The following is a 16,394-nucleotide window of genomic DNA, read 5'->3' on the forward strand; positions in this document are numbered from 1 at the left end:
GACTGTCTCTTTAGAACGCGCTGCTTTGTGGGCAGTCTCATTTGCGTGCCGAAACCCTCCTCCAGACCAAGCTCGCTTCGACAGCGATGTCAGCCATGTTATAATATTAGTGCTTCAATATTTAGTCTACTGACAGATACAAGTTAGAAATACAGGCTACTATTTATTGAAATGGCAACTACGGAGGATTTTAGCATGCATGTGCATGTACGAGCCAGTCTGCCCCACAACAAGAGGATAGAAAAAAATAAGGAACTCTTTGACAACTTTGGACTATACCTGAATAAAAATGGCAGACTTGCGCAAAGCTTTTCGGGTAAACCTCTACCATATATTGAGATATCCGCTGACTTAACTACGGCAAGATACGTCACTAAAGTATTTTATTCCAAACAGCCCGTTTGGAAAAAGTTTGGAAGAAGGCAAGATTGTTTTATAAATACCTCTGCCATACCTCCATAGTTGATTTCAAAATTTCAGAACGTACAGGGATCCCAAATACACAAAAACAGGTACCAATAGGTAAGAAAAGTTGGTTTTGCATAGTAGGACCCCCTTAAGCACTAAAGTGCAGAGAGTAGCAGACATTTTTTTGAGAGGAGGTCCTTAACCTGTGTAGTGATTGTGTAAGAATAGAACTAGACATGCTGATGATGTCTGTTAAACAGAGAATTACTACTTCCATGTTACAGTGGAATTAACTGTTTAACCCACTCACATTAGCTGGTTCTTTTCGTGTCCTTTAGTTATTGGTATACATGATGCAGTGCATTTTGAGGCAGAAGTAATTATTATGTACATTTTCACATTGTCCCATAGGATAGACACATGAGTGCTCTGCCATTCAGGTTTGCACACAGCTGTAAGGGATTTACTTTTTGTAAATTTGATGAATTAGTGTTTTTTTTGTTTTTTTCAACTTAGTTCTTATGGGTTTTTTTGTCTAAAAAATAAAGCCTGCTTGAGGATAGTTACTGGGCATTGACATGATACTACCTAGCTATGACCGTGCATCAGCGTCTTGCAAACACACCTATGGTGGAAACTCAACAAATGAGTTGGGGTGTAGTGTGCCAAAGTGTACCACCTTGTGAAAACTGGAATACACCGGTAGTAAAGATATCTTACAGATACATTGTGCCACTAGCTGCTTTTTATGAGGTGCAGCATTTATTTTTGTGTAAGCAGTGTATGAATTAATTGAAGAATTGTTTCTGTAAGCACCACAGTCCCAAGTTGAGGAAATACAGTACAAAAGTACCTCAACTTGTGAGCTTAATTGGTTTCATGTTGGCCCTCTTAACGCAAAACACTTGTATCTCTGATTGTCTCCCATTGAAATGAATAGAATTCAATTTAATTGGTGTTTGCCTGCCTCCAAAACATTACAATTTTATTATCCATAAATATTGTATGAAAAACAAAACAAAATGTAGTACAAACAACCACAATAGTTTTATGAAGTAATGTAATTTAATAATAGCATTTACCAAGGAGAGCAGACTTCAACTGTATCTTTCGAGCTGCTTCTCCGTCAAACACACCGTCAGCAGCTTTTCCATACTCTCATGGATAAATAGCTGCCGTTTGAATATTATTTTAACATTCTTGGCTGGTGTCAGGCTTATTCTGCCTCAATATTGTGCAGACTAGCAATCATGCGCTTGAATTGCTTTGCCAAGTTCGCTACATGTTCGGTCATGTTTTTATTGATTTTTTTTCCTTTAATTCAATTAGTGTCATCCACTTCTTCTTCCCAGCACTGTCCTTCACACTCAAATGTCTTTCTTGCCATGGTTGGAAAACAAAGATCTCTATCTAGCTATAAGCTAATGCTAGCAAGTATGAACAGAATTTTGGGGGCTTCTTACAGGTTTATTGTGGTATTTGCGATGCTAACTAATGGTGAGGATGCTTGTAACTAAATGTATTGCTTGTAACTTAAAACATAACAATTAGCCGAGAGAAAGCTCTTATCTCAAAACACTCTTAAGTTGAGGTACCACTGTACTAGACAATATGTAGTAGCAAAGCATAGAGGTGGGAATCTATGGGCACCTCATCGATTACAATTCAAGAGCTACGATTGGATTAAAAGTCGATTATTGATGCATCTTTAATGCAGATTTACATTTCTTTTCGTTTCACTAAATAAGCATTAATCACTAACGCGTTTTAAAAAACCAGTTTAGTTTTAACAAGAAACTGTTGAAGTAATTTCCATTATGTTTATTAGATTAATGGAAATGTGTGCAAAACTGGGACATAAGTGCCTTAAAATAATAGAGCACAAAAATACTGCATTTACAAAACTTGAACTGCAAAACCAGCAGTTCAAAAAGTGCTTTGCTGCTTAAATACAAACACAAACATCAATAAATTGTCCTGAGTTACAAATTAAAAAGTTGGTATTTGTAGCTCAGCATTAACAATCCTCCTTCAAAATGTAGTTTTGTACATAAAGTTGTAGTGCCTTTTCAAATTACAAAAAATGTGGCCCCTACAAAAAATGTACTTAACTTCAGACTAAACACCTGGCAAAGAATCACATTTAAAGTGCTTTATTGCCTAAATACAAACAAACATGAACAGGTTTCCCCTGCTACAAATGAAATGAGAGAGTCAGGATGGAATGGTGTATCTGGGCTCCATTGTGTGAAGCAGTGCTCTAAATCCCTCATTCACGACGGAATAAGGACGGAAATATTTAGCAATAAACGTGGCAATGCCCTTTATTTTGTTTACCTTTTCAGATGAGGGTGGCATCTTTCAAATTGCTTCCTCGATTGTTTGCTGAACTGAACTGGTAGCTTGTAGTTGCCTGTTGCTATACACCCGCTTCCACCAGGTGGAATCGTGTCAGGTGCCGGGGTCCTCGTGTTTGTTGGGTTGCCGAAATATTTTTTTCATACTGTGGCACAAAATGCAAATATCTTGGGTCAGCCATGCTTGTTTACGCTGTTCAACGTGTCCGCTCACATAGCGTGCCAGATATGACGTTTACCGCACTTCTTTGTTCCACATTTCAGAGCTGTTTGCATTACTTTAATTACAATAAATAAATAATCGATTTATGCAATCCCCTATGTCCCCCACCTCTAGCAATGCAGCACATTGGGGTATCACCCATCATAATGAATCAAGCCCCTTTGCTTGCGAGGATTATCAAATTTCCAAAAAGACAAAGCGTCCTTAAATTTATGCACGTTTTGTACCTCTGGTGTGTCCAATGCTTAGTCCGTAATTGACATGTGATGACGCTGTTGTGTGTTGCAGATTGCTGGCAGCAGCTCCTGGCACGCCCGCTACACAGTGCTGACCTACCTCCAGATCATGGTGTTTTACAACCTGTTCACCTTCATGAGTGACCAGAAAGCTGTGGACGACGTGCGAGCACTGGTCATAAGTTTGCTGGAAGACGAGCAGTTGGAGGTAAAAAAAACAACAACATAATTCATTAGTTCATAACCAAAAATTAGTTCAGAATAAATAGTCGTCAGCTTCATCATTGTTGTACTGTAAAGGTGACTGTTTATGCTGGCGGCCTTTAGTGATTCAGCACTCACCTCTTGACTCCACTACTCTCACCGCCAGCCCCCCTCACCCTTCCTCCAGTCCTCTAACTGTTGCTATGGAAACCCCAGGCTGCGGTAATCTGTTGCCATGGAGATAACTTTCAGATTGAAAGAGGAAGCAAGGGTGGGGTTGAGACAAAGGAGTGGGGGATGGATAGAAGTAGTCGTTTTTGTTTGGCCTTCATGACTACCTGCTTCATTTAAAGACATTATGGAATAAAAGCTCACCTATTATCCATGACAGCTGCATGCACTAAAGCAGGGGTTCTTAACATTTTTGACCTTGGGGCCCAACTTTTCCACTACAGAGGGACCTGGGGTTAGTAGTTAACTGGGTTAGTCATCTTATTCTTCATTTTAATCGGATTCAATAATTATATCTAACTTACCTACAGTTTAACAGAATACACCTTGTCAATTGATATGAAAGCATGTGTTAATCACAAAGAATATTATTTATTTAACACATAAACCTTAGGCTCAGGTCAGGCTAATTAGATAAAATAAGCAATAATCAAATATACTGCATAACAAGGCACTCATTAATAGCTGACAAAAATAAATGTATATATGTTGAAGGTCCTGGGTTCGATCCTGGGCTCGGGATCTTTCTGTGTGGAGTTTGCATGTTCTCCCCGTGACTGCGTGGGCTCCCTCCGGGTTCCTCCCACCGCCAAAGACATGCACCTGGGGATAGGTTGATTGGTAACACTAAATTGGCCCTAGTGTGTGAATGTGAGTGTGAATGTTGTCTGTCTATCTGTGTTGGCCCTGTGATGAGGTGGCGACTTGTCCAGGGTGTACCCCGCCTTCCGCCCGAATGCAGCTGAGATAGGCTCCAGCACCCCCTGCGACCCACAAAAGGGACGAGCGGTAGAAAATGGATGGATGGATGTTGTGCTAAAATAAACTGAATAAATAATCAATGGTTCTTAAGTAAACTGTCAATAAATGAAATGAAAATACAGTTTCACAAGTCATTATGTCAAAAACAAGTAATAATTCAGTCATCATTTTTGCACTGAAGTAACTTCTCTATGTCCTTAGCTCCAGATATCTTCTGTTTAGTTAAGATTTTCATTACTGCCTCAAGTGGTGGAAAAGTGTAATACAACTGAGTGCCACTGCGGGCCACAGCTGAGAAACAGATATTTTTTGGTGGCCCAACAATGGGCCCCCGCCCTTATGGTTAAGAAACACTGCACTAAAGCAAAGAATCGTTTTGATGTGGAGGCCTTTTCTTTGGAGATGGCTGTTCCGCATATAATATCTGAGGGGGGAAAAGACATTTGGATCACACCTGACTCCTCACACCTCCACCCTAATTTTCAAGCAGATGCTATTTCCATCTTGTTGTTTCTATGATTGTCAAAGGGAAAATAGTACCTAATGTCATTAGACTGTGCAAGTGCACTAGCTAGTAATGTTTTTGACTTCCTCTGCAGGTAAGAGAAATGGCCGCCACCACACTCAGTGGCTTCCTCCAGTGCAATTTCCTGCACATGGATGCCCCCATGCAGACTCACTTTGAGGCTCTGTGCAAGACTTGCCTTCCTAAAAAGAGGAAGAGGGGCATTGGCACAATAGGGGACACTGTACCTTCTGCAGGTGAGGCGCCAGTTTAACCTCTAAAAATGTATCCATACTTTCCTTTCACCTCATTTTGTTGCTGTTGTCACAGACCTGGTGCGGCGCCATGCTGGTGTTCTTGGGCTAAGTGCTTGCATCCTTTCCAGCCCATACGACGTGCCCACCTGGATGCCCCAGCTGCTAATGGACCTGAGCGCCCACCTTAATGACACTCAACCTATTGAAGTATGTCTTATTAGAATGCATTTTTTCACCATGGGAAAGTAAAACGTAACCTGAATGTGTGTTTGTGGTCCTCCAGATGACTGTGAAGAAAACCCTGTCCAACTTCCGCAGGACGCACCATGACAACTGGCAGCAGCATAAGCAGCAGTTCACAGATGACCAGCTGCTGGTGCTCACTGACCTGCTGGTGTCCCCCTGTTACTATGCCTAAAACCTGGTAAAGCATTTCACTTGCAACCATTTTTATTATAATACACCTTCTCAAGGGACAATACAATATAAATCATAGTTAACAGTAGTCAGTGTACAGCTTGTATAGCCAAGTGGAACCTCAATTTACTAACATAACTGGTTCGTTAATAGAAAAATTTGTATACTGAAGCAAATTTCTCCATAAAAAAATAATGTAAACATGAATAATGGGTTACAGCTTTGACAAAAGTACATAATTTAGTAAAAGTTTGTACACTTTGAACTAGAGATGTCCGATAAAATCGGACTGCTGATATTATCGGCCGATAAATGCTTTAAAATGTAATCTCGGAAATTATCAGTATTTGTTTCAAAATTATCGGTATTGGTTTCAAAAAGTAAAATTTAAGACTTTTTAAAAGGCCGCTGTGTACACGGACGTAGGGAGAAGTACAGAGCGCCAATAAACCTTAAAGGCACTGCCTTTGCGTGCCGGCCCAGTCACATAATATCTAAGGCTTTTCACACACACAAGTTAATGCAACGCATACTTGGTCAACAGCCATACAGGTCACTGAGGGTGACGGTATAAACAACTTTAACACTGTTACAAATATGCGCCACACTGTGAACCCACACCAAACAAGAATGACAAACACATTTCGGGAGAACATCTGCACCGTAACAAAACATAAACACAACAGAACAAATACCCAGAGCCCCTTGCAGCACTAACTCTTCCAGGACGCTACAATATACACCCCCGCTACCCCTCAATACCGCCCACCTCAACCTCCTCATGCTCTCTCAGGGAGAGCATGTCTCAAATTCCAAGCTGCTGTTTTGAGGCATGTTAAAAAAAATTATGCACTTTGTGCCTTCAATAATAAATATGGCAGTGCCATGTTGGCATTTTTTTCCATAACTTGAGTTGATTTATGGAAAACCTTGTTACATTGTTTAATGCATCCAGCGGGGCATCACAACAAAATAAGCAATAATAATGTGTTAACGCCACGACTGTATGTATCGATATCGGAATCGGTAATTAAGAGTTGGACAATATCGGAATATCGGATATCGGCAAAAAAGCCATTATTGGACATCTCTACTTTGAACACAACATAAAGCGCTATACAGTACTTAGACAAACTTTATTGATGCACAAGGGAAATTATTCCACACAGTAGCTCTGGCGCAAAGGATGGAAAGGGTAAGGATGGAAAGGATAATGCAGGTATAAAGTAGACTAAAAATGTACCATAGTAGCAATATAAAATATAACATATATGTAATATTTACATATTATGTATACAGTATATAATATATACTGATATGTTATATTATATTATATTTTATATAATATATAACAAATCCCAATTACCATGTACAACATTACAGTATATGTAACAGCTGCAGTGAAAAAAAGGACAGCATAAAATAGAGAGTACATCCAGCAGAAAATATACATTAAAATCAAAGAGAGGTAGCGAACATAGAAGCGGTTTAGGTAATAGACAAATATCATCTATTGCTGTATGGAGAGTGATTATACAGCTGGATGAAGTGCGAAATTAATATGTTGTATATCAAACAAACATAACGGGGTGATGGATCAACTTTCTATTTATTAACAAAGCCAAAACAATAGCTGCTGTAACACGCGCACACACTGTCACTAGCCCTGTGGTGCACTACAGTTTGAAGAGTATTACACGGTTACTCTGCCGAGCTCTACACAGCACCGACACTCAACAACAACACAACCTTTGCCGACTATAATTACTGGTTTGCAAAAAAATATTTTTAACCCAAATAAGAGAAATTAGATAATCTCCCACTGCACACCAGACTGTATCTCACAGCACACAAGTGTGCCGCGGCACAGTGGTTGAAAAACACTGATTTACGTGACAATACTTTCTGCTTCATTTCTTTCAGACCACACCAGCGGTTGCCGGCCTGCATGAAGGTGGGGGCTGCCTTTCCCAAACATCAGCCTACCCTAGCCAGGAAGTGGCACACATACATTGATTGAAATGTTGTGTATTGGATGTATAGTATGTAGCCCTTTTACATTTCCTCTATACTTAATATTTAAGGATCACTCATGGCAGGGATGGACGCCCTGCAGCGTGTAACATTTCTGTACAGTTGTTTGCGTGCGCGTTGGGACGCTTGATGACGCGTGCGGTGTCGGACACATTTCTCAGGATTGTATCCCAAGAATCAACTCTGAGCCAACACGAAGTTCCAATGGAGGACATGCCGGCTCCCCAAGGTTTAGACTGTAATAAAATGATGTTTGTGTGGCTGTTTGAGCTAGACGTGATTATATGCATCGTTGGCGTGTGGATATATCATGCTATAGCAAATATGCATACACATATTTATTTATTTGTAAGTTCTTAAAATGCTGAATTTTATTTTCCTAGAAAGTGTTTCTTCGGGTTCAGTTTTTTTTTTTTAAAAGCACTGGAGCCTATTGGGAGAGGGTGCGCTCCCCCCGATGCGGTGCTGTGATGTTTTGTGATGACCCGAGCACATTTTTTTCTAAGGTTTCCCAGTGCAAAACTGTCCACTTCTTTTTACCATCCATAACATTGACTCTCTTAGAACTTACTGTTTTTTCTCTCTTCCTGGAGGACTTGGAAAGAGTCCAAACATTGAAGCATTTAGTACCTCACGTTTGTATAGTGTAGTGCCAAACTTGCAGTGTTTTTTTTTTTTGGTAGTTGTACTGTCTACCTGTTGTATATTATGTATCAATAAATTGTTTATTACAAACAAATGTCTTAAATATTGAATAAGTAAATATTGACAAAAATGATGAAAAATAATGTCTGCTGTTTGCAGGAGCTCTGTGCTCTTGTGTCATCCTTTTGTGTTCCTGATGTTTCCCTCTTGTTTTCATGTGGGTTTTTTTGCCTTTTGGTTGGGGACCCTTTGGGACTGTGTGACAAGGGGTGGCACTTTCGTGATTTCTGCTGTGCTTTTTTGTGGGCTTCTGGATCTGCCTCCCGGGAGCCTTTTGGCCATGGAGACCAGCTGCTGGGTCTCAGCCACACCAGAGTCCGTTTGGAGAGACTGGAGGAGATGCGGATGAAGAGACGGGGCTGCGGAGCTGGCGCTGAGCGCCGGGACGGACAAGCTTCACGGTGTCTTGGCTGAATGAGTACCGTATTTTTCGGACTATAAGTCGCAGTTTTTTTCATAGTTTGGCCGGGGGTGTGACTTATACTCAGGAGCAACTTATGTGTGAAATTATCAACACATTACCGTAAAATATCAAATTATATTATTTAGCCCATTCACGTAAGAGACTAGACGTATAAGATTTCATGGGATTTAGCGATTAGGAGTGACAGATTGTTTGGTAAACGTATAGCATGTTTATATGTTAAAGTTATTTGAATAACTCTTACCATAATATGTTACATTAACATACCAGGCACGTTCTCAGTTGGTTATTTATGCGTCACACTTATTCAGCCTGTTGTTCACTATTCTTTATTTATTTTAAATTGCCTTTCAAATGTCTATTCTTGGTGTTGGGTTTTATCAAATTAATTTCTACAAAAAGTGCAACTTATGTTTTTTTTCCTTCTTTATTATGCATTTTCGGCAGGTGTGACTTATACTCCGAAAAATACTATGTATCGGACACCTCGGTCTCCTTGGACGCATCCTTGCTCATCAATGCGGACTGGACACTGGCCGAGAGTTGGTGGCCGGCCAAGGGCTGACTCTGCTCTCTTGATTGCTTTGTTGGGTCTGCTCCTGTCTCTGGCCATGCTGCCCCCACCCCAGCAGACGATGCATATGTTTTTGTTTTGTTTTTGTTTTTACTTTTGTGGCTGTGTAGAAGTGGCTGGTTGCATCAGCTCTGCTCTATTAATGTCTTTAATGTCTTTTGTATTCTTTGATTTTTCCCTCTTACACACGTTTATGTGTGCTATGGCTATAAGGTTTTTTTCTTCTTCCCTTGGCCTCAGTCTGGACCCCCTCTCCAGGGGCCCAAGTTTAGACTGAATATATTTTTTCTCACCCCTCCCCAGCGTTTACCTGTTTCTCACCTTTTTTGTAAGGGGCGCCGGAAGTTGGCAGACCCGTCTGCGATTCTGTTCTGTCTCCTTGTAATGTTTGTCTGCTCTTGAATGGGATTGTGTTGAAAATCTTAATTTCCCTTTAGGGATTATTAAAGTTTCTCTGATTCTGAATTATATTTTTTTTTAGAATTGTTTAAATCAAGTCTAAATGATTTTAATATAAATGAACAAGGAGTTTTTGTTTTTATATTTGGAAAAATTAAAGGTATGTTCCCATGTTAAAGTTAAGTAGGTACAAAAACAAACCAATGTATAATAAAGGATAAGATAAAACTTGGTTGAAGTGAATGTTCCAATAGCATCAACACTATACACAGCACAAAAGACAGTGGCAATAACAGCACACAGGAACAAATGAGATAATTATTCCGGTTATAAATCGATTAACATTTTTCAAGAATCGATAACATTTTTAAAAAGCAATTTTAGGCCATCTCGCTGTACATGCACGTCAGGAGCCAAGAGGAACTTTTTGAAAAAACGTGTTTTGAAAAGGTGTTAATTTAATTTATATACCAGATGTTATATTGCGAGAATAAATTAGAATTGAGACTTGGTTCTGAATAGATTCGTCACCCCAAAAAGTAAAAAACAACAACTATTAAAATAATAATTAATGAATACATCTATGATTCATACATTTCTAATACATACTATTGTATGGGGTACATAATGTTGTACGTTTAGACTAAAATGACCGAAATAAGGATATCCTTAATGTGGTAACCATTTTGCTGTAGTGTGACGTTCAAGATCTCCTTTTAAAAACGGTAATAGCCAAACACAATGGGATTACGTGACTGAAATACGCACACTGACCGTGTATAATAATACAACTATATTGATAAACAAGTACAATAATTGTATGCACTCGTTGAACGCAGTACTTGATGATCATTGCTCGCATACGTCGGCTGTGACTTCATGCTCGTTTTTTTCCAAACCGCGCAAGTCCGGTTGTATTCTGGGTAAAAAAAAGAAAAAAGAATGGATACATCGACTAAGAAGAAGAAAAAGAAGGAATGGAAATTATGTGACAAATAAATGAGCCGACGCGAGTTTGCTGTGCGAATGCGTTAGAAACAGCGAGGATGAAGGTGATGGTGCGTTTTATGTTGTCTTAATGGTGCCTAAGTGGATATTTTTCGCCTCGAAGCTGCGGTGCGTTCACGTACCGCGAGGATGCTTTAAAATAGAAACATGGGCTGAAATAAATGACAGGTTCAACTAAAGAAGGTAAGATTCGCTGGGATTGTATTATTTTTGCTCAAATGATTCCTCTCTTTTCACACGTGTGTTTTATTGTTCGTTTTATAAACTGTGATTTTATTTGTAGGAGGCACCAATGATGGAGGCTGTCATCATGTTGGCGTTTCTTTCCAGAGGAATATTATGTGACTCTTTGACATTTCATTATTATTATTATTATTAATAATGATATGAGGATGAACAGCACGGTGACGCCATCAGACCTGACGGATGTGCCCAAGCAGGTGAACTTGAACGGCACCCAGGCGTCACACGGCCCCCCGACATGGGCGCTCATCCACACGACCACGTTGACCTTCTGCTCCCTCCTCCTCGTCTCCATCTTCTTCCTGGGTTCCTACGGCAACCTGGTGGTGTTCCTCTCCTTTTTCGACCCGGCCTTCCGCAAGTTCCGCACCAACTTCGACTTCATGATCCTCAATCTGTCTTTCTGCGATTTGTTTATTTGCTGCGTGACGGCGCCCATGTTCGCGCTGGTGCTCTACCTGGACGCGGGCGGCGGGGACGGCGTGTCCAAGAGCTTCTGTTTCGCCTTCCACCTGACCAGCTCCGGGTTCATCATCATGTCGCTGGAGACGGTGGCGGTCATCGCCCTGCACCGCCTGCGGATGGTGCTGGGCCAGCAGCCCAACCGCACCGCCTCCTTCCCGTGCACGCTGGCGCTCACCGCCCTGTTGTGGACGTCCAGCTTCACCATGGCCGCCCTCCTCACCATGCGGGCGTACCCGCGCAGGGACGGCCCCTGCCTGCCCCACTTCGGTCTCGGAGGGGGCCGGGCCCGGCTGGTTCTGTACGCCTACCTTGCTGACTTCGCCTTTTGCGTCGCCGTGGTGACCGTGTCTTATCTGATGATCGCGCAGACCCTGAGGAAGAACGTCCAAGTGAGGAAGTGTCCCGTCATCACGGTGGCTGCCAGGTGCACGCCGCCTCTGGTCGCCACCGGCTTCGAGGGGGTGCAGTGCGGCTCCCAAGGCCCCCCGTTGTACCGGAAGCTCCAGAACGTAAAGACGCACTCTTACCCCAACCAACCCGTGGTTCCGGGGGCGGCACAGGGAGCCACGTGTTGTCAGCTGGTGTCTACGGTCAACTTGGCCACCGCCAAAGACTCCAAAGCCGTGGTCACCTGTGTCGTCATCGTGTTCTCCGTCCTGCTGTGCTGCCTCCCGATGGGGGTGTGCTTGGCGCGGGACGTCCTGTCGCCCGAGAGCAGCTTCGCGCACCACCAGTTCGAACTGTGCAGCTTCGTGCTCATCTTCCTCAAATCGGGCATCAACCCTTTCGTGTACTCGCGCAACAGCGCCGGCCTGCGGCGCCGCGTCCTGTGCTGCGTGCACTGGGCGGCGCTGGGCCTGCTGTGCTGCAAGCAAAAGACTCGCCTGCACGCCATGGGCAAGGGCAGCCTGGAGGTCAACCGGAATAAATCCTCGCATCACGAGACCAACTCGGCCTACGTGCTCTCGCCCAAGGCCCAGAAGAGACTGGTGGACCAGGCTTGCGGGCCGAGTCAGTCCAGGGAATGCGCCGCCAGCCCTAGAGGTGGGCGCAGGCCCCGCCCCGCCAGCACGTCCACGCCCATCAACACCCGCATCGAGCCGTACTACAGCATATACAACAGCAGTCCGTCGGCAGGGCCCAGCTCGCCCACCAGCCTCCAGCCTGCCAGCTCACAGACGTTCGCCTTTGCCAAGTCCTACGTCGCCATGCACTACCACACCCGTAACGACACGCTGCAGGACTTTGACAGCACCTCAGTGCAGCAGATCCCCGCCCCCTCAGACTGAACTTTCACTTGGGATCTGTTGTGTTCTGCAGCAAGAAGGTTGTGGGTTCGAACCTCGATATTGCTGAGTGGAGTGTTCTTGTGCTGGAGTTTGTTCTCTCTGGGAATGCCAAGTGGTTCCCATAATGAATTTAATTGAATTTTATTTAATACAATTTTAAAATGTAATTATACAATTTTTTGTGTTTAAAAACATTTTTTATATTAACATTTTTGTTTATGATAATAATACATTTAATTTATAAACGCCTTTCAAAAATACCCAAGGACACTTTACAGTATATAACAGGGGTGTCAAACATACAGGTTTTTTCCGGCCCACGGATAAAGTATAACAATTAACCTGCAATTTTTGAATGAAAGAAACAGCTGTTCTAAAAGTGTCCACGAGATGTCGCAAGAGCGATTCTTTGTATCTTTGTAGATCAGGCCTGGGCAATTATTTTGACTCGGGGGCCACATTTAGAGAAAAAAATGTGTCTGGGGCTGGTATATCTATTTTTAGGAACACTAATACAAAACCTCACAATAATGTCTTGATTGAATGCTAAAAATGTTATGACAGACCGCCTTAAAAAACGTAATGGAATTCAAAATTTTTCTATGAACGATAAAACACTGAATATTGACCAAATATGAACGTCACACCCCCTTTCGATCGACATATTTTACAATCAAGTGAAACGCAACAAAACAGTGAAATATGAACAAAATAAACCCACCTACAATCTGATATTTGCTGAATTTCCCCCAGGGATCAATAAAGTACTTTCTATTCTATTCTATTCTATTCTATATATCACTAAGCTTTAGAACTTTGTTGTGAAAATATCCTTCCGCGTCTGTGGAAACGCTTCCCGCCCACACTGCTTGGTGCCTCATGTGAGCTGCTGTGACGTAGATTACCATAGTAACTAATTAGATGACCATAGTAACTGGTAAATCATCCATAAGCACAGATTCCAACCATTGAAATACTTTGTATAGTTGAAGACTTACAGTCATTAGAAAACATGACTGCACATCATAATGGCAGCTACAGATTCCACCTTAAAGATCTAAAAAAATGATTTGGGAATGTCCGGCGGGCCAGATTGAAAAGGTGTGTGTGGCCCCCGGGCCTTAATTTGCCCAGGTCTGTTGTAGATGATGCTGAGTATGTACAAAATAAACCACATGATGTAAGTACATCAGTCGAGGAAAATGATCAAACTACATAAATAAAATACTGTAATTTGATTTTGAGATCATTTTTTAATCTTGATAGATTGAAAATTAACACCAATGAGTTGACTGATGAACATTATCACATAATGTATTCAGAAAATATAAATTATTAACCGCAACATGTAAGTGTAAAAAAAACCCCAACATTATGGTTTGTACATTTTCAGAATGTGTTTGTTCTATTTTTAAACAAAGAAAACAATATGAAGTTGTCTTTATTTTTAAGTTATCGTGCCGTGATTTTACCAGTCCCTTCTGGGCCTTGGCCACTTGGGAGTAGATTTTTCTCCATGTGGCCCCCGATCTAAAATTAGTTTGACACCCCTGGTATATAAACAATATAAAACAACAAAGGGTACTGTACTTTATATCCTTACATGTGAACCATCAGTTTTCCACTTTACATATGGATAGCAATTTTGAGGCCTTGATACACGCACACACACACCCCTATTACTTCAGACAATGCAGTAGAGTAGGCAACCACCATGTGTGCCACCAGGCACAAAATATGTATCAGCTGTGTACTATGTACCATAAGAGTTGTTCAACAAAACAATTAGAAACTAAACTATATTTTCATTATCGTGGGCCTGCCACATTATTTTTAATGTGACTCATCACATATTTATGTGGCCCATCACCGCATTTAAGGTGGTGTGGCCCGCAACATCATTTCAGTGGCCTTATCCAATATATCGACTGGTGAGAAACAATTATAAACTACAAAAATATTATAAACTTAGTAATTGACAACTTTCATATGTTTTTCGCATCCATCCATTCACTTTATTTTGGACTTATGAACATGTCATGACAACAGTGAGGTAATGGAACCCTGAAATTGGCTGTAATGTGTAAATGCTTGTTTGGTGTGTCAGACAGGATAGACCAGGGGTCACCAACGCGGTGCCCGCGGGCACCAGGTAGCCCGCCGGCCTGTTCTAAAAATAGCTCAAATAGCAGCACTTACCAGTGAGCTGCCTCTATTTTTTAAATTGTATTTATTTACTAGCAAGCTGGTCTCGCTTTGCCCGATATTTTTAATTCTAAGAGAGATAAAACTCAAATAGAATTTGAAAATCCAAGAAAATATTTTAAAGACGTGGTCTTCACTTGTTTAAATAAATTCATTATTTTTTTTTACTTTGCTTCTTATAACTTTCAGAAAGACAATTTTAGAGAAAAAATACAACCTTAAAAATGATTTTAGGATTTTTAAACACATGTACCTTTTTACCTTTTAAATTCCTTCCTCTTCTTTCCTGACAATTTAAATCAATGTTCAAGTAAATTTTTTTTTTTTTATTGTAAAGAATAATAAATACATTTTAATTTAATTCTTCATTTTAGCTTCTGTTTTTTCGACGAAGAATATTTGTGAAATATTTCTTCAAACTTATTATGATTAAAATTCAAAACAATTATTCTGGCAAATCTAGAAAATCTGTAAAATCAAATTTAAAACTTACTTCAAAGTCTTTTGAATTTCTTTTAAAATTTTTGTTCTACAAAATCTAGAATAAATAATGATTTGTCTTTGTTAAAAATATAGCTTGGTCCAATTTGTTATATTTTCTAACAAAGTGTAGATTGGATTTTAACCTATTTAAAACATGTCATCAAAATTCTAAAATTAATCTTAATCAGGAAAAATGACTAATTTTAAGTTTTTCTCTTCTTTTTTTCAGTTGAATTTTGAATTTTAAAGAGTCGAAATTGAAGATAAACTGTTTCAAAATTTAATTGTAATTTTGTTCGTGTTTTCTCCTCTTTTAAACCGTTCAATTAAGTGTAAATATCATTAATTACTAATAATAACACAGAGTTAAAGGTAAATTGAGCAAATTGGCTATTTCTGGCAATTTATTTAAGTGTGTATCAAACTGGTAGCCCTTCGCATTAATCAGTACCCAAGAAGTAGCTCTTGGTTTCAAAAAGGTTGGTGACCCCTGGGATAGACTGACCCTTATAAATCACCCGGGATAGGCTCCAGCTGATCATGAACAGGATGCGCAGTGTAGAAGATGGATCCATGGTGGACAGTGACGTAAAGATCAAAATATTTTTGCTGTGTTTTTTGGGGTATTCCTGATGTTCCTATGAATCTAACAGCTGTGTTGCACAACTGTGGGCTGCTAAAACCTGACATCGGAGGCCTTCAGTGCACACACAAGGCTGTAGTTGACTTTTCGGCTTTTTAACACGTTTATTTGTGAACCCCATGCACACTTTTTAACACAATAAATGTTTGGCAAGTGCCGTGCTGCTTTCTTTTCAAATGAAGCTCATTTGTGAAGTAGTTGTTATAGCAAAGGGTCTTTACTTATTTGTGCTATATTGTCTTAGCTTTATTATTTTGTGTTTGTTTTTCATGCTTTACACAATATTTAGGCTAAAATTATGACTGTTGAATTTAAAATATAA

At 40.6% G+C, this 16,394-nt stretch overlaps 2 protein-coding genes across 2 annotated transcripts in view; both read left to right on the top strand.

Annotated features, from left to right (window-relative positions):
• The window catches only part of psme4a (proteasome activator subunit 4a), a 40,322-nt gene extending 31,949 nt beyond the window's left edge, over nucleotides 1-8,373 (top strand). Inside the window, exons 43-47 of the mRNA XM_062058356.1 lie at nucleotides 3,277-3,432; nucleotides 5,021-5,183; nucleotides 5,257-5,390; nucleotides 5,467-5,607; nucleotides 7,524-8,373. Of these exons, the coding sequence (XP_061914340.1) occupies nucleotides 3,277-3,432; nucleotides 5,021-5,183; nucleotides 5,257-5,390; nucleotides 5,467-5,601 (588 nt within the window). The 3' untranslated portion in view covers nucleotides 5,602-5,607; nucleotides 7,524-8,373. The remainder of the gene's footprint in view (nucleotides 1-3,276; nucleotides 3,433-5,020; nucleotides 5,184-5,256; nucleotides 5,391-5,466; nucleotides 5,608-7,523) is intronic.
• Nucleotides 8,374-10,624: 2,251 nt separating this feature from the next.
• gpr75 (G protein-coupled receptor 75) lies at nucleotides 10,625-16,280 on the top strand. The gene is made up of 2 exons (XM_062058357.1): nucleotides 10,625-10,927; nucleotides 11,028-16,280. The coding sequence occupies exon 2, from the start codon at nucleotides 11,131-11,133 to the stop codon at nucleotides 12,739-12,741; it is 1,611 nt and encodes a 536-aa protein (XP_061914341.1). The 5' UTR covers nucleotides 10,625-10,927; nucleotides 11,028-11,130; the 3' UTR covers nucleotides 12,742-16,280.
• Nucleotides 16,281-16,394: the final 114 nt, after the last annotated feature.

Source organism: Entelurus aequoreus, linkage group LG09 (genome assembly GCF_033978785.1).
Source record: "Entelurus aequoreus isolate RoL-2023_Sb linkage group LG09, RoL_Eaeq_v1.1, whole genome shotgun sequence".
In the NCBI taxonomy this organism is placed as follows: domain Eukaryota; kingdom Metazoa; phylum Chordata; class Actinopteri; order Syngnathiformes; family Syngnathidae; genus Entelurus; species Entelurus aequoreus.

Bases quoted from the DNA above. Each gene is read 5' to 3' on its own strand.
- gpr75 (XM_062058357.1), top strand. From the start codon at position 11,131: ATGAGGATGAACAGCACGGTGACGCCATCAGACCTGACGGATGTGCCC.